The sequence below is a fragment of the Tetrao urogallus genome (genome assembly GCF_951394365.1).
Source record: "Tetrao urogallus genome assembly, chromosome: 8".
Taxonomy (NCBI): domain Eukaryota; kingdom Metazoa; phylum Chordata; class Aves; order Galliformes; family Phasianidae; genus Tetrao; species Tetrao urogallus.
Window position 1 is genome coordinate 420,357 of NC_136821.1, and position 24,817 is coordinate 445,173.

The following is a 24,817-nucleotide window of genomic DNA, read 5'->3' on the forward strand; positions in this document are numbered from 1 at the left end:
ATTTATTAATTCTGAGCATTTTCATAGTTAATTTAAATTATTTTTTTTCCTCTTATGCTTACCTTCATGTTTCAGCATGAAACACGTGCAGGCATTTAATTTGTTTTGCAAATGCTTTTAATATTTGTCTAGTCTGGAAAACTTATCTGGTCTTCATCACAACAATAAAATAATAAATCTAAATAATTAACAAAAATACGAAGTTGATGCAATCTTCAAAGAAAGCTTTACAGACCTTGGCAATAAATTAATCATGATTCTTTCCTATCATAAATAATACTGGCTGCTGGCCTCTGCTTTGAGGGAAACGTTCTCTGAATGGTACCATACAGCTACGGTACTTGGTACTCAACCTGCTAGTAAAGCATGTCAGATACCAAATAGCTGCAGTGCTAAGTAGGGTAAACAACTGAGATGCTACTTCAGATACAATGGGGAAGTTAATATCACACTCAGACAGTGCTTAAATGTGTCATGTTGCTGTTCTGTTTGTGCTTTTTTGAGAAAAAATAAAGCAGACATTTTATAATTTCCCAAACGAGTCCTGTAACAATGAAAATAAAAAGGGAACAAACAAGATCTTACAGAATAACATTCACAGATAAATAACATCCCAAGAACTCCTACGTAAGCAGTCCCACCTCTTAAAAAATGGCAAGACTGCCTATGAGCCTGCCTACATCTTCTGATCGCTGCCATCTTTAGCAAAGATCGAAACTACCACCACTGAGCAACAGCGAGTTGTGCTAGGTTAGCTTCTTGCAGAACTTACATCAACACTTTATTTACATGATATTTATTATGAAAATAACAAATAAAACCCACATATGAATGAAAAAGCAAATTCCTTTAGAATTTGTCTACAGACATCAACAGGTTCCATGAACACAGGTGTCAAGAAATGTACTCCATTTTTCTGCTAGATTACACTACCCAACATTAGATTTATCCACATCACTTCCAGCTGCTATGCAGGAAAGATGTGTGTGTATTTGTCTGCAATTCCACGCATCTGAACACAAGTGTACTTCAATACGAATGTACACTTAGCGCAAACAGAAACACACAAGCTCCAGAATATGGTGTTGCAACAAGAAAGGAAAACAAAGACCAGAGCTCCAGTTGCTCTTTTAGTTTATAGCTTCCCCTGGATCAGAAATACTCTCACTACAGTACCTCTGTTTTCACTTTGTTGTCTCCAAAGCACAAATGCTGAAGGTAGGCGGCTGCGTTCGCCTGGACCGATGGGAACTGGTGTTGGAGCATGTGAATGACTTCAGGCAGTTCTGGATCTCTCCAAGCAAACTCCCTTCATTGGACGAACACAGTGAAGGAAAGGCATTAGTGACAAATGTACATTTATTTACTAAGTAAAACTACTAGAGTATCTTAAGTATTGTAAATAACTTGTTTTTGTTTTGGAGTATTGAGAGTAGGAGGAAAACCAACTACATTAGAATAACTATGCCACATCAGCTTCTAGTCTTCTTCGTGGAAAAGGACCCTTCGTCTTCTGTACTCTTGAGTTAGTTTGGTTGTTGACAACACAGATATACATATTAAAACTATACCAACTAAAACACTGCAACTAAGTATAAATGTCTGTCAGCTGAAATATATAGTGCAAGATGCACACTGAACGTTGCCACTTAAGTGCGTATCCTCATGCAATATCTTTTCCTCAGCGTTCAGTGTTCTTATTTGAAGGCAACTGTACTTGAACAAAAGCTGTGCAGTCTCAAGATTTCATCATCAGATGCAGTAAATTTGAAAGACTTGAGTTAATCAGGAATACTAAACTTGAAATAACTTTAATCAAACTTTATCAAACGCAGCAGTTTTGTGTAGTCAAATCCTGGAGAAGTCATTAAGCATACTTAAGCCCAATTCCCAGATGAAAAATTACCATTACCATTTGTTGTTAGGCCATTTTCTTCTTTTTGTAAAGGAATGGTTAAGGAAAAAAAGTAGCAGCATTTAAGTTTTTCTATTCTCAAAACCCTAAGGAAGTGATGTGCTAAGAAGAGTACTGAATAGCTATTCAAAGGCTAACGCAGCCTGTCCTGTCAGATCACCCCAGAATCCACTCATCAGAAAAGGTAAGTTTGGTTACTCATCTGGTTTGAGTCACTCAACAACTACTTCGAGATTTATTCCTCCCTAACAACAGTAGAAAAGAATAACTCAGCTGAAGGGGACCTTCAGAGGTCATCTGGCCCAACTGCCCGATCGCTTTTGGCTAAGCAAACATTAGCAGCGCATTACCCAGGGCGTTACCTAAATGCATCTTCAATACTGACAAGCACAGAGCGTGGGCCACCTCGATCTGCTCCAGAGGGTGACCATCCCTATGGCAACGATAGACTTCTCTCACAAATACAGTAAATATCATCTTATGATAAAGAACGTTCGGTTCTCGAAACACAAGTGGACTTGCCTGGGGTCTTTTTGAATGCTATCTATGGATGGAGATCGTGTGGTCCCATCGTCGGCGGGCGCTGCGTGCTGCAGCCTGTTATAGCCAGACTCTGACAGTCGGTACTGCATTGACCTGTAGGGTTCCGCATAGGTAGCAGTTGTGTTCAGAGCATAATTATTTCTTTGGTATGTGAGTGTGCTACGCTGACTGGATGATCTTTGCAGATTTCCAACTCCTAGTATAAAATTAGTATTAAAACAAACCAGGTAACAAATGTCTATTGAAGAAAAGAGACAATACAAAGTTAAAAGTGTAAGCAAAAAAATCAGTCTAAAAAAGGTGCATAGTGCTCAACGTTGAAAGCTGCCGCCAGTTATAAGGGAACAGTTACTCAACATCCCGGAGAAGGCAGAGAGGCTGGCTGCAGAAATATAGCTTTGGTGGAATCAGGCCTATGCCCCAGCTTGCCTGAGCATTTAAAGAAAGATATGCATCTTGTGCCATTAAGGAGAAATTAGGATGCAAAATGTTTTAAGGTGTGTAATAAAATTCAATTACCAACAGTAACTTCAATTTGCCAACAGTACTAAAAAGAAAAAGGAAAAAGAATTAAACAAAAGTTTACGTAGTTCACATTCTGTTTTACTTTTCACAATTACTTGTACATTTTCCCTGAATAAGAGCTAGTGAGGGCATGATTTCAAAGTATTAAGCTAATGGTTTCAAAGCCAGGAACATGTATGTAGCTTCCTGACTTAGCAGAACTGCTGTGATAGCTTCTGTTCTTCCAAAGTAACTAATATCAGGTGGACAAGTAAACAGAGAATTCAAATTGCTAGTTATATCTAGTGGAAATACTGGCGTATCTACCGTATGCTGTGGAAGAGAGGATAACTGCAAAAGCCACTGCCTCCTTGAATATCCAGTGCTCTCTGTATTTTGTATTTTGTATATATGAAATGCTCTAAGAAGCAGTTTTCAGATATAGAGATGTAAGGCATATGAATTGGACACTTCTCTGTAAATATTTCTGGAGAGTTCAGTTAGATAACTCTATTATTTCCACAGTCTTTAGAAATTACTCCACTACATAAATTAATCAACCGTTCTCTTTACAGAGAATCAGTTCTGATACTACTAATAATGCCTATGCACCTCATAATCTGTCAGTAGCAATTCTACCAATTACTACAGAAATATTTCATTCTCACTGTGCTATCTTCAGATGTACCATTTTGACATTATCCTCAGCTAGGAAGTTAGGGAAAAACTGTATTTTTACTGTGAAAGACATGGTAGATAATTTATTTGTGCAAGTTATCATTTTACTGCCCTGGTGAATTTAAAAAGGAAAAAAAGAACATGCTCAGCTGGTATGTGAATGATGCACAGAGAATGAAAGAGCAAGCAATAAAATGTTTACGTCATGAAATACTCTGCTTGAATGTACCTGAGTGCACGTCATCAAAGAACATATTCTGATCCTAACCTGACACTGACATACAGCCCAAAGTATTTCCTGCAAGCATCATAAAAACTTTAAATTCCTGCTGGTCATTTAAGTACCTCCAACCTATTTTCTACCCACTCTGGTTTATGCCATATAGTTTCTCCTTCGAAATCAAAGCTACCTATCTCCCATATGCCACAGGCCCCAGAAAAGCTCCACTGTGTAAATCAAGCACAGCTCTGGTACAGCTGATGGAAGAGCTCTGTAAGCCCTTTACCTACCTGACCCTGTTCGATACAGTGCTGACTGGGATCCCTGGTGGAGCTCAATTGTTCCATGATTTGGACTGCGGTACACGGGACTGTAGTAAGTTCTGCCTTCATAGATAGGGGTGATGTGCAAGTCAGGAGATACAGCTGATCGTAATTCCTGTCCTAGTTGACTGTGTTGACTAGCATACGAACTCCTCAGGCCTGAAACCAAGAAGAGGTAAATGTGTGCACAGCCCACACTGATTGAAAATAAAGATGATTGTATCTTTCTTACTTTAGCCAAGAAAAAATTGCATTATAGCTACACAAGTTAGGTAACTCTAACACAACATTTCTGCCTTAAACTTCTTTCCACTGTTAAATGATGCATATCAAAACATTCACTGACAAGTCAGCATTCCCTCAATAAAATACTGACAACTTTAAGTTTTCCAACTCAATTTTTTACTGTAGCATCTACAGCTAAAGTCTGAGTGAAAGCCAAGTCAGCACACACAGTTCACAAACTGAGCACGGTGAATAATCTGTCTAGGCACAACAGGTCAGGCTGATGGTTAAACTTGGTGATCTTGAAGGTCTTTCTCAACCTAGATGATTCTGTGTTTCTATATCCTGTGCTTTGGAACTGTAGGAGTTGCTTGTTTTTCACCTTCCTTTTAGCTGGCTACCTTGAGTTCTGTTTATTTTACCTCTGCTGTGTTTAAAGTAATTTCCTCAGCAGTGGGCTTATTACTGCTATTGCTGCACCACTGCCAGAGCCAACATCTCATCCAGCTTATGTAGCAGGGAAGAGCTCTGGACAGTACTAAAAGCACAGCTGCATCAGTACCGACCTTTCCCCTGGGCCCAATAAAGATTTCAGTATTAAATTATTCCCCTAAAGAAACATGAGAACTACTTTATAGGAGGAAAGGTAAGGTTTTTCTCACTTTTGGATTAAGCACAGGACAGTAATAATTCTGCAAGTTTCCTAGAAAGTTTATAGTAAAAATGGCTACAAAATGAATTGCTAAGCATGACTACAGCAGTTGCTAATTATTTCCCTAACACTACAAATGCTCTGAATTCAAAATCTGTTTCTGAATCAGATTTAACCCAGTAAGTCTTTTCATCTCTTTTAAGAGGATATATTAATTCACCTGTTTAGAGAAGAGAATCTGAAGCACTGATATTTGCAAAGTACCTTAACAGTACTTTAAGAGTACAGATTTACTGTTCTGTCAAACTATGTGGTCCACTGGACTGTGTCCCCTTTAACTACTGAATTGCCTTCGTGTCCATTTCAGTTTTTGTCCATAGCAAATTGGTAGATCATTAAGCCTTGCAAATGGAGGTCAGAGACAAGACACCTTATTCTATTTGCTGGGAAACATTTTGGGATTGCCTGAAATACAATAGTTTAAAAGAAAACAGATGTTGCAGTCATTGCTCCGAAAAGCATACAGTCCTAACTGCAAGATCACACCTGTTTGTGCTCCTTTGGATGAAGGTCAGACAAAAACAGCAAACAGAAAGAACTTAAAGCACACAGTAACTGCATCTCAACAGGACCTGCCTCTCTGATTAATAGAGTCTGTGTCTAAGACTTTGTTTTAAGACCATATTACCCTATATTTAAGTTGAATACTTTGAGAGAACAGAATTACTAGGAAAAAAAAGAGAGACTAAAATTCAATGGCACTGTTACCTATTTTAAGAAAGACCTATACGTGAAACTAGTCCCAGCATAACATCTTCTATTGTGTGCAGACCCTGCACATACACGTAAATGTACTTCATCTTCAAAAATACCACAATGCTTCTGTTTGCAAGACTTAGACTTTCACATAGCCACATAAATCTTAGAGCATGCGACTTAATGCAGCGCACTGCTAGCTTGATCGCTAAACCAGAGAGAAAGATGGTATTTGCTTTGAGCTTCTTGTACTGACACACAGTGTTTGACATTAGCAGTTACAAAATGCACCACAGTCGTGTCCTACTGCTACAACATTTGTCTGTTTAATTTTGTTTTAGGCTTGCAACAAGACTTAATCTGTGTCTTTACCTTTTATTTTTTACTAACCTGTAAGGCTATCTGGACGTGGAGGAACCATTCTCTCATATATATCGTACTGCTGTCCGTACTGTTCAATATCATGGACTGCTCTCTGCAGTGTTGTTCCCAAATGCTGCGGAACTGCAGTCATACCAGAACGCTTTGGGGAAGATGATCCCAGCTGCGTTTGGGGTGGAGAAGCAACTCTGGTTTGTACATCAGCGAGGGCAAGTGGAGAGCCAACTCTAGCTGATGCTTGGTACTGGGAAGTCCCACCGTTGGGATTTGCTGTCTGTCTGGATGTGATCGAGCCAATCCGCCGCACAGTCACCGGGGAAGCAGGTCTCTGTGCAGCATACGGGGATGCCGCCCGCTGTACTGGCAGAGTAGTGGATGAATACGCATGAGAAGCGAGGGATCTTTGCTCAGCAACTGATGGAGAGCCATACCCACTACCCAGAGATGTTCGCAGAGACCCCCTGGAAGGGGAGACACCTGTGCTGACCACGTAAGAGGGAGACTGTGCTCTGGACGGGACTGAACTGACGCGTCTCATGGCTCGGTTGGTAGCGACGTTTGCTGAAGGCTGTTCAAAAACAAAATCAAAACATCTATCAGTATTACCACGTAGGCCACGCAGTAGATAATTTTCTCCCATAAGACAGAAGCCAACATGAAATATAAGCAATTTATCAATACATTTTGCTGCTGAAGAATAACTGCTACTCTAAACATCATCCCTTCAAGATTCCCTACAAAACAGTCTTTTCTAGCCAGAATTTCATATCTGAAATGGCCATTTCAGAAGTGCTCCATTCCTCGTTCTTACTTGGCTTTCTATGTTAACACGCTTTCTTACTACTTCAATAATTAACTCTGGAAATTGAGGAACAGCGTTGCAAAGAATTCTAGAATAAGCTAATAAAGCTTTTCCAACTAAAAACATTCTGACTAATGAAAAAGAAAGGGGAGAAGGCTAGAAAAGGAAGGAGGCACAGGAACACCAACACCATCTTTCTTTAAGCACCGTGTTCACATGTGGGCAAAATCTTGAGGTTTTCCCAAACGTCACAACTGAAAGAATTTTGAGAGATGCTTTCCTGGAATTTATGTATTAGCAGCATGCTCTGCACTCAGGAGACCTCAAGATTTATTCAACTTCAGCTGTAAGCCATTTCCACTTTCTAACCAGTGCAGGTGTTAGTTAAAATAACAGAATTTAACATAATGTTAATTACATCCCACAGAAAGCATAAGTCCAGCTATACATTGAGTGTCTTTAGAAGTGTGCTAAAGGCAGCATACAGATAGATAGAAAGTGGACTGTTTTGAGCATACCTGGACTAGAGTCTGCCCTTCAGCTCGTGAGCTTCTCACCAAGTGGTTAGTAGCAGTTCCAATAAGGGAATGCTGCTGTCTGTTTTCTGGTTTGTTCAAGTTTTGGCTGTTATGAAAGCTGCTTACTTCTTGGTAACCACTATCAGAATAAGAATTCATTTGTGTTGAACTTCTTGAGTTACCTACAGACCCTGGAGATATGAAGCCAGCATAAGAATACAAGAACTGCATAACAGTAGGAAAATAAAGTATTTCAGAACTTTGCTCTTCGCTACATTCATAACTGTATTGTATTTTAACGCAGTTAATACAGAAATAAATGTACTGTAATACTGAAAATGCAAACAACAGACCCTCACTTTCATGGAGAGATGTCTGTTCCGGTGAGTAGAGGTTCCCTTGTATTGGCTCTGTCCTAATGTGATAGGCATTGGTATGAACTCCCTCTGATACGAGGGGTTTGTTTGCACTGGTGGCTGCTGGATCTGAAAGAATAAATTAAGAAGAGGAATGTAGTACTTCACATGCAGAACCCCTGCAAACTCAATAATAATTCTCAAACACTACTGATGAACTTCCAACATAAAGGCAGCCTACTAGTAGGCAGCAGTTACTGTCTACCAAACTAAAGGAAAGAAATTACCATACTCAGGTCTGGGAATCTTATTTCCTGTAGTTTTGAGGTAGTTCTACAGTTCCCAATTTTTAAAAATACTTTCCAACATACATGAATAAAAAAGCGTGATTGGTTACCTAGTAAATGTACTTTGCAGAGTAGAAACTTTATGGAACTGTACTGCAGAGCACAGAATAGTAGTTACTGGTCTTAAACACCTACTCAGGGGCCCACACAGATTACGCCTGGTTACGCCTGATGACCTTGACAGCTCCCACTTTACGTATTTCGTTGACTACATCTCTAACTTGCGTATTTTGTTAACTACACTCAAGATCTGAATAAATAAAAGGTTGAGTTGAACTCCATCCCTACTTGTGTATCATCGACTAGCTGTTGCAAATTTTATGAATGCTTTATTTAATATATTGCTATCCAAGTGCTTATTTTTTAATGACTCATAAGGTAACATCAGTTCTTAGAATATTAGCAGAACTTTGTAGCAAAGGGAAGGCTCATCATATGTAAGAGAAAGCAAAGAAAACATCACAGCAGTGTTATGAAGAAAGGAGAAATTTGAACAGTCTGAAATCAAGGACAAAGATGAGGGCACCAAACAGAAAAGTGAATCAAAATTATTTTGACAAAAATACTCAGCTGTCGTTCAACTGCCATGTCACACTTATACTGATAAGAACAGGTGTCAGAGATGCTAGGGAATGTGGATTGCATTTAAAGTTATCACCAGAGATGTACATTTGTGCTGGAGGAATTTGTGAATGCACCTGGATGGGAAACCCAAAATCACATGCTGGGAAGCAATGGTTTAACAACTGCTGTGAATGCTTCACGTTAAAGCTGTGAGTCGTTTGCGACGCCTGTGGAGCACTCCTGGAAACCAGACCTCCCAGCAGGGTAAAAACCAGCACAGACTGACAGCAGACCTGTGCTGAGAATGACTGAGGAAGAAAATATGAAAGAGGGCTGAAAAACTCCATGCAGGGGCTAAAGAAAGGTCTAACATTGACAAATAATGGTTCTGATATAAAATTTGTCAGTAGTCACAGGAAAAAAAATCACAAAAAACAACAGATGGCCTATTAAAAACTCTTTATTCCAGCTGTTATTGCAGTACACCGTGAAAGGGAATTCCAAGAGGAAGGGACGCTCCTGGCTCTGACAAGCCAAAGCAGAAATACACTCACCTGATTTTTACCAATAGCTGCACACCACGTGCTGTTTGTGCAGTAATGAGATTTCCATACTAAAAATGTTACTAATTATTATTATGAGGAATGCTTGAACACTGTTCAAACACCAGATTTAAGACATAAAGACAACACACCTTACAGATGACATGCAGCCAGCACAGTTACCGGGGAGCAGAACGTTCTTAGGCCAAGCCCTCTACTGTACTTGATGCTAAATCAATTCACTGTAATGGGAGTATAATAGACCAAATCTAATTAAGATTTAAGAAGTGTTACTACACTTGCATTAATTTCATCACAAGTATCTCTGGATATGATACAGAAAACCAATGCTGAAGTAACTCAGTGCTGACAGACAGAAGTGGGTATTACACGTGCTCTTTAAACTAAAAGGCTGCAGGGACAGGGGCAGTTAAATTACAATTTACAATTATTTTTAACTTGAACATTTTAACTTTTGACCTTTTTTATTTAAGTAATGCAAGGCCCTGTTGTGCTGCCTCCTGCCTGTCACATCATTATGAAATCTATTCCAAGCTGACAAATAACTGATCTGGGGAGAAACACATCCGAAGAATAACGTTCAATTGTGCAGCGCTGCACAGCTGTTCCTAAAACAGAGATCCAAACCAAAACCTCACTTCTATCACACATTTGCCACCAAGCAAATGCTTTCACAAGGCTAAATAATGAAGATTGTTTAAGCTCCCTAACAAATGCAAGAAAGCACAATAAAAGGTCTTGTCTTTCTCTCTCTCTCTCTGCTACTATCAATCATGAGGAGAATGCCCTGAAAAAAATAATAGCACTTTTATAAATGGCTGCTGATCTAATATTCTTTTTATAAGCATCTGCAAAACAACGTCATGCTACATTTCTGTTAAAATTTCTGTACGTTTCTACTGATGCATTCAGGTAAGGTTGCACCACACTCCGCTGATGTCTTTCGACATAAACTGCCGTCTGCAAGTCAGATAAGCTGACTGCAGGCAGCCCCGTCCTTCACCTCTGATGCCAGTATTTTTCAGATCACAGTCAGTAAGACATCGCTGAGTGATATTTCTTTAAGATAAAGCTCCAAAGTGAACTCGTAAGTAAGTATCTAACCATCATGCTACACTCACCACGTATACACGAACAGTAAATAAAATTCCCATCATCAGTTAAAGTTCCAAGCAAAAAATACTTTTTTTTCAAACATGCCCACTTCTGGGCCATTACTGCAGAACAGCCTTAGATTCACCCAGATATGCACAACATACATCTCGTTGGGCAATACACGTGCACTATTCAAGCAGAAGCACAAGCTCTTAAGTTAAAGCTTGTGTATTTGTTAACTGTTACAGCTTGAACACAAACCCTGTTCTAAAACAAGACATTCCAAGGCATTCCTTGACTTCTCGGACTTCCCCTCTCTTAAGTTCTGCCATTTTGCCAAATGCAAAGTGACCTCAGAGCAGGGGATTTCTAAGGAAAAGAAACAGCAATCGGGAGGAGAGAGCAACAGGATAAGATAAAAATAGGGGCGGAGAGATGAAGGAAACAAACTAATGGAAAGACGAGGAGAAAAAGCAACAGCCGAGTAAGTCATAGGGACAACTGAGGAGGAAATAAGGAATGGAATGTGAATGGATAAGTCTGTAAAACAGAGGCTGAGGTGTGTCAGAATATACCTTTACCAGTGGTGAACTGCCACTGGAACATTAGAGAGCCAAGGGAAATAACAGAACATAAAGCCATGCAAATAATGTTCAGAATGAAAGTTAAAAAACAAACAACACACCAAAGTAACTCAATTACTTGGAAAAAAAAAATCAAACAAAAAGTCCAGCTAATGTGATTTCTGTTTCAAAATAGTGTTAGAAAAATACCCCCAAAGCACCACCCTGATTAGCAAAATTTGAATGCCATGGGAAGTAGGCTGTGACAACATTAGATTGAATATAAAAAAGCTAATATACCTCATGTCAGCAGAGGTGATACCATGATGGCAACTGAAACTGTGCAAATAGAATTACACACAAGGTTTAAGAACTTAGTATCTATAAACAAAACAAACAATAAAAAGGGAAAGAAGATGGTTCAAGAGATGGATTTACCAAGAATATGGATAATGGTCAATACATTTGAGTGAGCAAGCAGACAATTACGGTGCATTATTTTTTATGGTGTGTCGTGATGCAAAGTATTGGATAGTTCTTAAAACTGCATGCATCTTTATACAGGGCTCTGCACAGTATTAATACATCTTCAGTTAGTAACAAGCTATCTACAATTGCATTTGCATTTTTATTATATTCAACCAGTTTTGCTTAACATGACATTCTTTCAAGAATTTACAAATGAGTTAGGAAAACAGTGTCCAATGCAAAAAGCAGTTTGCAGGGAGCCAAGGTCCTATTCTGGTCCTGCTCTATGGTGTTGACAGTGCTGATTTCTGCAGATACATTCATCACTCTAAAGAAACTACCAGCTGGTCGAAGGTTGACTCTTCAATCATTAAATACTGCCCTGATCTGTGCCGATCAGATCGGATGGTTCTGACAGTTCCTTCAGATTATACACTTGGATGTCACTTGAAATCTACAGTCCTACCCACTTCCATGCAATATACTTAATAGTAGACTCAGAAGAACCATAAGAGTAATTTTTCATATTTTGGAAAGAGAGTTTGAGATATCCTGAGATACAGAAACAGAAAAAGAACTCTCAGAGAAACCTCTGCTCATTGGAGGATGTAGGTTAAGTAAGAATAGCCATACGAAGGAAAAACAGACTTCAGGCTTAAAGCACACACGTTGTTCTCATGGTCCTTATGGACTATGGGGAAGACTCAAAATTATTTTTGAGTTAATTGTGAAGGACACCAAACGTGTAAAGTTTCTGTTAGTATCATACAACACAAAAATCACAAAGGCACAAAAAGATGCAAGAAAAGCAGCCGCAACCACCCTTACCTAAGCTAAATAAGCTTTTGTAATAACAAAGGAACAAAAAAGCCCATGTGTGAAAAAGTATATTAAGACTGCTTTAGAAAATATATCTGGAAAAGACACACAGCATTACTGCTAATGTTCAGAGCACATCAAAACAAGCAATAAATGCCAAGGAAATAAAGGGTTTGTGGCATAAGGCAAAACGTACGCATAGAAGATAATACCTGGTGATCTCCAAGGAAATGACTTCTCAGTAGAGCTGCGGAAAGAAAAAAAGTTATCACTAACAGAACCACATTTCTAGTCAGGATTTCTTTCTTTCTTTCTAAACCAAGCGTACCAAACTGTACAATAGCCAGCAGACAAAGTTTCAGTAACCAGCACAACTAAAACTGCAACTAAACCTCTGGGTATTGGCTTTCATTTTGAACTAACTGGGAGGAAGTCCACGTAACTCACTGTCTGACAAATGACCAAAGAGTTTGGCTTTTCCATATGAGCAAAGCTAAGGGTGTGATGTACGCCTTATTAAGGCCCAATGGTGCAACCAATCCTATACAGCAGAAGTTCAGAATCGTGTGCTGGATTAGCAGTAAAACAACTTCCAAAAAGAGCATTCACTGCTGATGGCAGAGCCTAGCACAGAAGCTCGGGAATCACAGCTCCAGTGCAGTGTGCATCGACGTGCAATGCATTCTGAATAAATGAGCAGAAATGGAACCCACACATTTAGCTGTTGTTTTCCTTCCCAAGATCCTAGAGAGAATTTGATCCTTCACATACGGTAAAAAGCAAAGCCACCTGACACACCGCAACATGCCTACCTCCAAGTACAAACAGGTAACACATTTTTACGCGGTTTAGGTGGAACCTGCCTTGGGAAACAACTGCTTCCAGGATCCAGCAGGTGTTTATCAACTGTGTAAATCTCTACTTGTATTTTACAAATAATTATTTTACAGAGAACTATCTTAATCATTTTGATTCTTCTACAAAAGCACTCTCTCACATGCTGATATAGTATCAATGCACGACTATTTTTACAGACAAATGCTAAATTCATCCATTGGATACTTTTTTCTTTTTAAATAAAAAACGTTGCTCCCTCACTCTACATATTGATTATCAAACTTCGGGTGTTACACCGTTTTGCAACGATTGCAAGGTAGTATTTTCCAAACAAAAAACTGTTTAGAAGAAAATATGAGCACCTCCATCAGACTTCATGATGTCTATGTATCAGCAGGCAACTGGGCTGTTGGATAAGATGCATCTATTTCTGCATTATTTGTTGTACTTTTCTACCAAAGCTACCAATTATAAACAATACTTGAGCACAGCAACTTGAACAATACTGGATAAGTACTATGCACTATAAAAACAAAGAACATTCTCTAGAGACGATGCTGTTGTGAACAAACGTGCAGTTAGGAGCTCCAGAACTCAGGTCCAGTGTCAGAATCACTAAACACAAAGATGAACAAATCCAACTCTGTGCCAATCGGGATAAGCAACAGATTCATACAAATATCATCCTGTGGGCATAATGAGTATAACTTACACAACCAACAACTACCTTCCCCAAAGTTCAGCACTGTGTCGATGTGAGCTGTGCTATCCCACCTGCTGATGCCCAGGGGAAGTGCTTTATTTACAGGGCTGTAAGCCTACTGCCTGGCCAGAGCTGCCAGTCAACACTTCATGTCTGTTCACACAGAATGCTCTAGCTGTCCTTCATCTGCCGTGTTAAATACCTACATCAGGAGCACACTCATAGTAGTGTGAAGGTTTAAAGCTGTGTATAACTAAATTCCTGGTAGAGGCAGATGAAAAAAAAAAGTATATGTTGAAATCTATATACCGTAATAAACGTTACTAGTAACGAGTAACCATCAAAATAAGCATAATGAGATTTTGTATTTTTGATTCTTTTGTTGAAAGCACAAGTTCTCAGTAACATTTGAACTAAGGATACACTTTCAAGATGGTTTTTCAGCTCCAGCTTTTCTATTGGCACCTTCTTGCCTTCACCAACACGCCAGCACTGCACCCGCTCTGCTGTACCACAGCCACCTCACGTCCCACGTGCAACTCAGCAGCGTGGCAAGAGCAAGTGGCACGACGAGTTGCAGGGAGGGTTTTCAGCTGATAAAGGCAAGCCTCTCGTGCTCTGGGTAGGAATTTAGAAGGCCTTATCTGGAGCACTGCACCCAAACTTGGCCCCCAACTGGAAGGCTCTGCTATTCCAGGTTGAATCCTGAAGCTGGTGCTGACCACGCCAGCCCTGCCCCGCACACAGCACTGCCTGCTGGAGCCACAGAGCACAGCCAGGACGCGGCCTTGGCCAGCCTCACCTCATTCAGCTAAATGGTGTGCAGGGGGCTGCTCACAGGAGAACAGCCCAGCTTCACAGCCCAGTCAGGACTGCAGAACACAGTAGGTGTTTACATATGCGGCTCGAGTCAATATTAATTCATTGCTCTTCAATTTATCAGCAGAGCAGCCCATCGGCAAACCACATTTTTACATATTTGAAAATTAGAAATCAAATTGTATAAAAAGCAAAATGCCTCCATTTCATGGGCATTCAAAGCTCTGACAGACCTCCAAAAATGCTTACGGTCTGTGTGAGCAGAAAACAAACATACCACACCAGAGCTGTAACAAGAAAATTACCCTGTTATCTGTTTTTCTGGGTAAACAGAACATCAAAGCAAAGTTTCAAGAGAAGAAAAAGAAAACAAAACAGAATTAAGAAAACCTAAGAACAATGCAGTTCCTGAATTGCTCCAGTTATCAGAAAAGAAAAAAAAATGTAATTAAAAAAACCAAGAAACCACATCCATTCAACTAGAAGATGAAACAGAACACCACGGAAGGGCCGAGCGAATCCTCAAAACCACCTCAGAAGGGGATGGAGCAGCTTCCCATCCACCGAGCTGCCCCTCAGCTGGGACTGACAGACGTGGTGCTTGAATGGCACTGACTGCTGGCAGGGCTGCTGCCGAACGGTAAAACACCCCCAGCCCTGCTGTAAGCAGCTGTTTTTCCAGTGCCACTTTTAAAGGAGCTGCAGAGCATACTGAACATGCTGGATATTTGAGTTTCAGTTGTTACCCGAACCCAATTAGGAACACACACTGAAGTGTCTGTGACAGGAGCAGGCCAAGACAGCTTTTGGGAAAGACCAGCTGCCTCTTTAACCTGCTCAGGCTGCGGTCAGAGCAGACAGTGAGCAGCAAGCCTATCAGATTGCTCCCACATTTCAAAGCCTCTGACAAAGCCTATGGCACAGTTATGTGTCTAGTCATGAGAAATTAATCCATGAGATTACAATAAGTTACTTGATATTTTAATGACAAAAATTATCTGTAGAAGAGTCCCAGGATTTCTTCTAGCTGCAGAGCTTAAGAACCTCTATGTAGAGTACTGAAATCTGGAGAAGATATTACCTTATTCAACACCCAAGAATAATTCAAGTGGATAACTGAATTTTATAGGCAAAGAAAGGAATCTTTTGATCATCTCATACACAACAGAGTTTTTATGTCCACCTTAACCACTAACAAAATGCCTACAAGCATGATTATTGTATTTTCATGCCCAGAACAACCTAAAAACCTGAAGTCCTATGTGTAGCAAGGAAGAAACTGCAGAAGTAGAAGGGAAGGACAGTGGCAATTTCTGGTACGTCAGTCCAATCAAAAAAGTAACTTGGAAGTAAGTTTCAAAGAAAACATGAAAAATCTTGAAAAATTGCTGATGCTGTTACAAAAGCAAATGGTTCCATTCTTGTTATTCTTTCTACTTGGGAAATGGAATATAAGAAAAAATGGGTTCGTTCCCTGAGACAGCTCTGAAGTAAGGGCATTTCAGAGGGTAATCAGTTGGTACCGACAGAGCAGGACACGGTGACGTTGTTTTGCCAACAGGAGAACAAACAAGGCTAACAGTCCACTCTGATGTTTGGAAAACAATGTCATGATATCATTGCAGTCCAAGGAGTTATAAAATAAAAAATTCTTATTTTTCCTATGCAATTATTTGTAATATAGAAGACAGAAACCCTACCACTAGATAAAAGGATTTATAATACCCTAAGGAGAACTACAAAGTCTGAGGAATGTGCTCAAAATGTGCCACGAAATCGGGGGAATCATACATGCAGGCAATTTCAAATAGATCCATCAAACACGTCAGGCTTCACGAAGGCCGTACCAACACGCACGCAGCATCTGCACAGAGGGCCGCGCTCAGCAGTGAGCAGTGCTGTCAGCACACGCCTGTTGCTGCACACCACCGAGTGCCCCAGGCTGGGGATCGGCGCCCGGCTGGAAGCGTGGCAGCAGCGCTGCTCCTGGGGGGCACAGGCTCCCAGCGCGGCGTGACGGGGCACCGCCTGCAAGCAGAAAGCACCTGCTCTGCTGACTGCCTGACAGCATCCTGCCACTGCGTGAGAACCGACGTCTGAGCATGAAAGCGCAGTATGCAGTCTCACAGAAAATGATCAGTGTTCAATTAGAGGGCAACACTACTGAATCAGTTTGGAATATTTTCTACTATTGCAGAGAGCTCGCACTGCACTTTAATCGGTATTGGAAAAAAGGGATTATATGTACAGAAAGCAGAGAACATAAACCATCCTGATAGCTGTAAATACATCGTTTCACAGAAGTCAAAAGACATCAGGTAAGCACAGCGTTACTCACACGTGATTGATTTAGTTTACTTAGTACTTGAAGTGTTCGCTTCTGAGTTAAGCATACTGCCAAAAGGACTTGGATTCTTTAAATGACCAAGCCTAGCGTGCCTTTTATGGCACTTTTTTTCTTAAAGCATTCAAGTCAAGCTGCTATAATGAGCCTAATACTTTACAATTAAATTAATAACTATGAGTCTTTTGGTTTCTCAGATCACACCACTTTCAAAAGCTACACATGATAACTCATGAAAAGAGGGAGAGGAATTGACCCTGAGAGTCACACAGCAAAGTCCCACCTGAGAGGTCAGGCAATGCATTTTACAAAGAGAGTCTGACTTCTTCCCCTCGACACACACTGATATCTACCTGCATCAGCACGTACTCCAGCACACCTGGCAGCCCAGGACTGAGTCCAACTGAATCAGTAACGCTACAGACGGAAAGTTAGCTGCAGTGCTGTATTATATGGGAGGCTGAACATCCCAGTGGCTTCTTCAGAGAAACCTGTGCATGTTATAACACGACACAAAAAAAATAAGAAGATAAAACTGAAATTTGGTATTGTTTTTCCCACTCTGTCATCTCCAATTTTGTAGCATATAATGCATTAAAAATGTTTAATACTTACATGCAACTCTAATCCCCATGTATTCCTTCAGTCTCTTAAGATGTTGTAAAACATATAGGATGGCATGAAATATCTTATAAAGGCTGAGCAAAATACCCATTTATAAATATAATTATGAGATGAAATCATTTTAACAGGCAAGTCATCTACAAGTACACAAAAATAAAAACATTTTTTAATTCAGGGCTGCAGATGATCTAATTCTTGCTTCTCTACCCATCACACTGCAGTTCCTTAGTACCTGCAGATCTGTTGCTTCTGTCAGCATTCATACCCCTCTTAAGAGAGTGAGACAGTCAGCTGTGCCTGTGTGAGGCTGGCTCCTAGAACGTAGCAATCTGGCAGGTAGGCAACAGGCTAACAAACCTAAACTGCAAACTACCCTTTGCTTCCCTTTGCTCACATGTGATAAAGCAACAAACACATTTCTTAAGGACTAACAGAAAGGGAACGAGCCATGCTTTTGCAACACCAGTCCTTCTGGGTGAGCTCCCAGGGTTTTACAGTCTCACCACTGGTGCCAACCTGCAGGGTGGCTGTAGGCATGGATGTGCAAATGGTGCCTACTTCTGCATGGAGTGTGCTCTGTCCTGTGGTGCTGTACTTCCCCATTACCACAGCTGTTACAATGACTTCCACTGAGCTGGGACTCCTGCAACAGGCTGATGAGCTGGTTCAGAAGGATGACTTGGTTGAAGCGTAGAACAGCTTAAAGCCCAAGCTGCAACAACCAAATGGGCTCAGAAGTACCCACGACTGGGGGACAGCATCGGTTTTGCAAGCAACATAGCGTTGCAGGAATCCAGTTTAGAAGCAAGAACATCAGAGACGCTGCCACACAACTGAGGTGAACACAGCCTCCAGTTGGATGTCTGACATGAAACGCTCCCAGCCGCTTTAACCGCATTAAAGAAGATTAAAGCACTATCTCTGAAACAAAGTGTTACTGATTTCCTCAGGGGAAGAAAAACCGAACAAATGGTAAAAACAAGGCAGCATACACACCTCTTATTTATTTATTTTTAGGTAAGAGCATGCTGGAAAATTCTCGGCTAGATGGAATATTGTTTTGCTGCGTAAGTGCTCAACTTCAGTGTGGGTCTTCGAGCAGGCTGTCAGCCATTCCCACTTGCTCTTTCAACTAAGCATTCGGTTTCCAAGCTTTCTTATGCCTCAGGTGCCCTCTTCATATTTACTTGTTACCTTGTCAGCTAGCAAGATATTTACATCACTTAGTTTGAGGAAACACACCGATATTTTTTTTAAGATATAAATTTTGCCATTATATTTGCATCTGCTTTGAAACTCCTCCAAACTACTGTTTTACCTTAATTCTTTTGAACACTAACTTGATCAGAAGCAGCTGGTTATGAAAAAATTGAAGAATCTGATTCAAATATAGAATTTTTCTTTCTGGGACTAGATTCAGATGACATAAGACAATTTAAAAAAGGTAGAACAGCAGTCAGAATACAAGGGTGCTTGCAAAAATATATGTATATGAACATGCAGATATGCTTTTTTTATATGAATATAATTCATCTTTATTTTAGAATGTCTATATTTTCTACAATTATTAATAATATTTTATGGACCTGAAAACAAGTGCATGCAGAGCTTATCTAGACACTCAAGTGCACTCACACAAAAGTATATAATAAACCAATTTATGCACTAACATTTTCTCCCCCTAAATTCTCATCAACTTTTTCATATAAGTAGACATAGCTTAGCTATAAAGAAAGGAACTAAGAACTAATGATTGTATACCAAACCATAACAACCACCGTGGTAAGCGACAGAGGTATAGATCATAGAATTGCTTGAGTCAGAAGGGACCCTGAAGGACACGTAGCCCAACTCCCTTGCACTGAACACACTGAACAGGGATGCCCACAGGCGGATCGGGAGCTCAGAGCCTGGTCCAGCCTGACTTTGAATGTCTGCAGGGATGGGGCACACACCACCTCTCCGGGCAATCTGTGCCAAGGCCTCAGTGCACTTATTGTAAAAAACGTCTTCTTTGTATCCAATCCCAATCTCCCTCCTTTCGTTTGAAGCCATTTCCCCTTGTCCTGACACAGCAGACCCTGTTGAAGAGTCTGCCCCCTTCTTGCAGCCCTTTCGGGCTCACCTCAGAGCCTTCCTTTCTCCGTGCTGAACAGCCCCAGCTCTCAGGCTGTCCTCATAGGGATTTTTGTGGCCCCGCTCTGGACGCTCTCCAACAGCTCCATGTCTCTCCTGTACTGAGGACTCCACATCTGGATGCAGTGCTCCAGGTGAGGTCTCACAGCGCAGAGCAGGCGTGCAGGATCTCCTCCCTGACTGCTGGCCTCGCTGCTTTTGATGCAGCCCAGGATCGGGTTGGCCTTCTGGGTCACGAGGGCACAGTGCTGGCCCATGTCTAGCTTTCCACCCACCGGCAGCCCCGGCTCCTTTTGGGCAGGGCTGTGCTCAATCCTTGCATTCCCCAGCTTGTATTGGTAGGGGCTGTTGTCTCAACTCAGGTGCAAGATCCTGCACTCGGATTTGTTGAACCTCATGAGGTTCACCTGGGCCCACTACTCAGGCCTGTCTAAGTCATACCCGTATGGTACTGAACTCTGTGTAGATATCAGTAATTGTACATAATTTTAAAAACTACACACACTTCTCACTCATATTTATGTACTGCTCTTTGCTCTCCAAATCCTCTAGACTGGGACACAGAAAACATTTTCCCTTGTACACTACTCATTAAGATTCACTGAAATTGGACCTTCTGACATTCACAACTAATTAACAACAAAGGCTTTTTATTTTTTCTTCCATGAGAACTTTTTTTTTTTTAAATTAAGCTTTCAAAACAAAATCTGAACAATAGCTAGAGCAAAGATGGACAAGCAGGAACGGCATAAAGCTGGAGTCTTGTCCAAAGAATATTTTTGAGTACTTTGAAGTTTCTCAAATAGAAACTTCATGCCAGGAACAATACTGTCAAATGAAACATAAGCTAAGTGCTATGATCAAGTAAAACAGCCGTGTTGGATGGTGCAAGGGATTATTTATTTATTGCAAATAATCATGCCCACTTTCTTAAGGTTTTGTAGGAATAACTTTTCATTTGATTTGTGGAAATATTTGTTATGATCCCAGAAGGAAACACTATATAATGATACCTGAGTTTACTGCTGAAAGAATACAGAAACAAAGTTATCTAGAAAAAAATTACAGTATTCAGAGCAAATCTGCTATGCGTATGTCAAAATGAAGCTCGCTGTATCTTGAAATGAGGTTTAAGTGCTTCATAAGAGAATGAAGTTTGCTAAGAAATTGGAAGTAAATAAATCAGCCTCCTCATTACAGCTGAAATATGAAACACTTTGCTAAAGTTACTGTCATCACACATTAGATTATTAGGCATGTTTCTCACTGCCAAAAGTACGCTAACAAGAACGTGACACACGGTATTTCCTGAAAGGAAATGCAACAAGAGGAAGGATTTCAGAAGAGCTGGATGAAACCAGGTAACTAATTCAGGAAAAACAAACTGTCAGGATTACTGCATTGAACTAGCACTGTTAGTGCTAATATTTACAAGTCTACTGCATTTCTCTTTGGCTGAATCTTAAAAACAAATTTCAACATACTTAAAGAGAAATTAAAGCTTTACATTTATGTAATGAACGACTAGGCCTTTTTGAACTGTCTCATAACTCTTAAAAGCAAATCTGTGTTTTTGTACTTCAGATATTAATGGGAGGTGAACAGCTGTTAGTGGAAATACATGGATACAGGACATAAGAGGCCCTTTAACTTATGGGATACATGAAAGTGAAGTCATTGGGACTTGTACCTTGTGCTGGCGATACTTGGTGATTCTGCTCCAAGCCTACATCTTTCTAGCTGATTAGCCACAATTTGCCTTTCCACTTCCAGTTCTCTGGTAAGTCTTTGAAATTGGAGTTCCTGAAATTTCAAAAGAAAAGCATTCTTGATGTTAAACAATGGGTATGGATTAGTTCTGAAAAATAATGAGTTTCATCACAGTCACGTTACTTCTTTGGAGTCTTCCTCAGTGGAACTACTAGATGAAAGTGGGAATTTAATGGTTCTTTATATCAGTGATTCATGCAAACATTAATTATCTGCTACAAAAAGACACACGTTTAAGCATTTGTGGATTTTTTCCTTCCACAATTAAAATGTTTGGTATCTACTTATGTTGTCAATTTAAGGAACTTGGTGCCTACAAAGTCTTCAGTCTTGTTTAAAACAGAGTCACACTGGAAAACACTGTATTCTATCCTTTTCACTTGCAAAACTTCAAATCCTAAGCTACATTACCTTCTGACTTCTTATTCAAAATTTCAAAGCCTGTTAGTTGAAATTGGTTGATGATAGAAATGTGCTATTCTGTTCAGCTTTTGTTGTATTTCTTGGTCAACGGTACCAAAACTCAGCCTTCATGAAAGCCAGTTTTATTTTGCAACATCGTGCTCCCAGAAAGACCTGGGAAATACAAGCAGCTGCTCAGAATCTTTTTGTGTTGATGAAACCAGGAAATACTGCTTTATAAACATGATACTCTGAAATCTATACTGCCATCAAGGGGTATTAGGGAAGCTTTACTCCACTGTTAGGGTTTGCTAAATACAGATAAGGATTCTATCAGAGCAACTCTTATTATTTTTCAAGTTCATATTCTCCATTCCCTGAACGTTATACGAACTGTTGAATGCAATTTAAAGTAGATGAACATCATTATTTTATACTTTGATAAATACTGAAAATTACTGAAATATGAAATACAAGTATTCCTTTAATTCTAAAAAGTGAATCACTAACAAGCTTTTCCTGATGAATGTGTATCACATAATTATATCACATGTTAGTTGCTAGCCTTGCCACATCAGAGAAGTCACTTTCACTCTTGGGTTACAGTTAATGCAAACAGTTCTTCCACACCTTACATCACACAGAACGAGCCTTAAACACTTTATTTTCCTCAGTGGTCCCTGAAGAACTCTCTACTTTTTGCTGTTTGTGCATCTGTTCAGTAAGATCAGGCGTGGCTCAGCAATGCACCTATGGCTCCCATCTCCAGCCCCAGAGGCAAAGAGCTCAGAGCGCAGGAATTGATACCATGAAAGCAGGATCATCCAGCAGGACTCAGGATATGGTTTCTTCCGATCTCTGCAATGAGATTGCCTTCACGAAAGCTCCAAATATCAGGTTAATTACAACCGATTTCTTCAGGAAGCCACCTGTAGGCTATGCTGCTCAATACAATGAGCTAAAGAAAAAGAAATCTCCTTCCAAAGGTGTGACTTGAGTGCTGTGCAACAAACAGGCTGGTTAAAGATACGCCGTGGAACCGAGTGCCCCTCCCAGCAGGAACACATCACTGCAGGCCGTTTTAAGCGCTTCTTAAAGCTCAGCAACCAAAGTGAATGAACGAATCCCCACACTGTAAATACTGGCTGGTAGAGCTCATTGCCTCCAGCATGCAGAGCTCACCCACTGCTGCCACGAGACACGGCATCGCTCACAGAACAACACTGCACTTAGCTGCTGCTCTGCTACGGCAATTGCAGCAGAGCAGTGCACTCCCTTGAATCATCAGACTGGACTGGCATCCTCATAGACTTGACACGCCTGCCCTCCCCTAATCAAATATTAATGGAGGAATACCTGAACATTCCTAAAAACTGTTAAAAACGATACGCAAGAAAACACTGAGATGGATTTCAGGGAGCCTGAAAACTGCAGTCATACAGTACAACATACTGCCGAGCTGAAAGCAGAGGTCTGACTGGATGGCAGTGGTCAAACCCAACTTCAGGTCTCTATTGGAAGCAAAAATTTAACTTGCTTCGTTAAGCAGGATGACATTTCGGAAACTTGACATACCTTCAGGTTGTTTTGGACTCAGATAAACAAAATAACCATTAAAAAAAACCCAAACACCTGGCTTTCCCTAAACCCAGGCATACAATGCCTTCTTCCATGTCACACAGCATTCTGACTTCAAAATAGTTCCATACTTACAGAAAAAAAATCATTTACCTTTCCCTGAAAACAATTACACAAACCACGGGGGCTAAGGGAAGCAGATGCACCCTAACCTGGGATTTTATTAAAATCCTCTTCTGAACAGAACTCTAAAGGAAAGTCCTTGTAGTCCCATGACCTGATGCAAAAAGTAGCATAAACGTGACAACATGTGGACCACAGCAAATCTTATTGGGAAGGAAGGATGCACTACCAGGAAGTTCGTACAACGTGCAATGGCACTGAACAGCACAGACCCAGCCTTCAGAGTCTGATCCCAGGCCTCAGCCTGCTGCCCCTCCATGCGATACCAAAGAGGGACACATGCAGCCTGTCAGCTCTTGGGGCAGCCTGAGTTTTGGAGAGGAAACATAAAAGAGTGTATTAAACAAAAAAGTCAAAGGAATTTATACATGACAATGTACTGTCCAGTTCTAATATAGATGAAACATACCTCACAGCCAATTCACCAACCCATCATTAATTAGTTAGTGGAAAATGCCCAGATTTACAATAAATGTAAATCCTGTGCTTCCAATGAAGTAACAAAGTTTACACTGAAACAATGGATGCTGACTTCCGTCTCTTCTTTACTTCAGCATTTGTGACTGTAGTTGTTAGGTCTAAAGGACCTAAAGGAACTGGGGCTGTTTCATATCATTTGCATTGCCCCTACTCTTAAGCCTGATTAACCACCATTTATCCTTCATTTTAGACCTCAAAGTCAGTTCCATAAGAATAAATAAGAAGAATACACAAAACCAAAAAGCTTTTGTAATTGTTGTTTTAAATGCAGGTCATATGCTGATAACAACAAACTTGGGAGAAGGGGGAAATAGCACTCTGAAAGAACACCTACCACTAATGTGTGCCTATCAGGTAATACACTATTTGTATTTGCAGGAAACTATTTGGATTTGTTTCTCTAGCCAGCTGCTCTGAAATGACTGGGATGTGCAGGATGCTCCATAGAGTGCTGGCAGCTGGCGACACAAGGCTGCTGGCTGAGACCAACATCAGAATCAACTAATTTTTATAGCACTGGCTTGCAACAAAATGACAGGAGTCAAGTAACATAAAGAGTATGCTTGTTTTTGTTTGTAGAACATCTACGTGGCAAGGGAATACTAAAATTATATATGCAGATGACAGCACAGACTTCCATACTGCATGA

The 24,817-nt window shown here is 40.4% G+C and overlaps 1 protein-coding gene across 4 annotated transcripts in view; it reads right to left on the minus strand.

The window, feature by feature from the left end:
* Positions 1-24,817, minus strand: part of PKP4 (plakophilin 4) — a gene marked incomplete at both ends in the record, with an annotated part of 46,153 nt that overhangs the window by 15,621 nt on the left and 5,715 nt on the right. For 2 of the 4 annotated variants that reach the window (XM_079539389.1, XM_079539386.1), the window contains 8 exons: positions 1,177-1,305; positions 2,434-2,654; positions 4,151-4,342; positions 6,207-6,765; positions 7,518-7,708; positions 7,871-8,002; positions 12,505-12,539; positions 21,446-21,558. In XM_079539389.1, the coding sequence (XP_079395515.1) occupies positions 1,177-1,305; positions 2,434-2,654; positions 4,151-4,342; positions 6,207-6,765; positions 7,518-7,708; positions 7,871-8,002; positions 12,505-12,539; positions 21,446-21,558 (1,572 nt within the window). The remainder of the gene's footprint in view (positions 1-1,176; positions 1,306-2,433; positions 2,655-4,150; positions 4,343-6,206; positions 6,766-7,517; positions 7,709-7,870; positions 8,003-12,504; positions 12,540-21,445; positions 21,559-24,817) is intronic. The other 2 variants (XM_079539388.1, XM_079539387.1) reach the window with 2 other exon arrangements.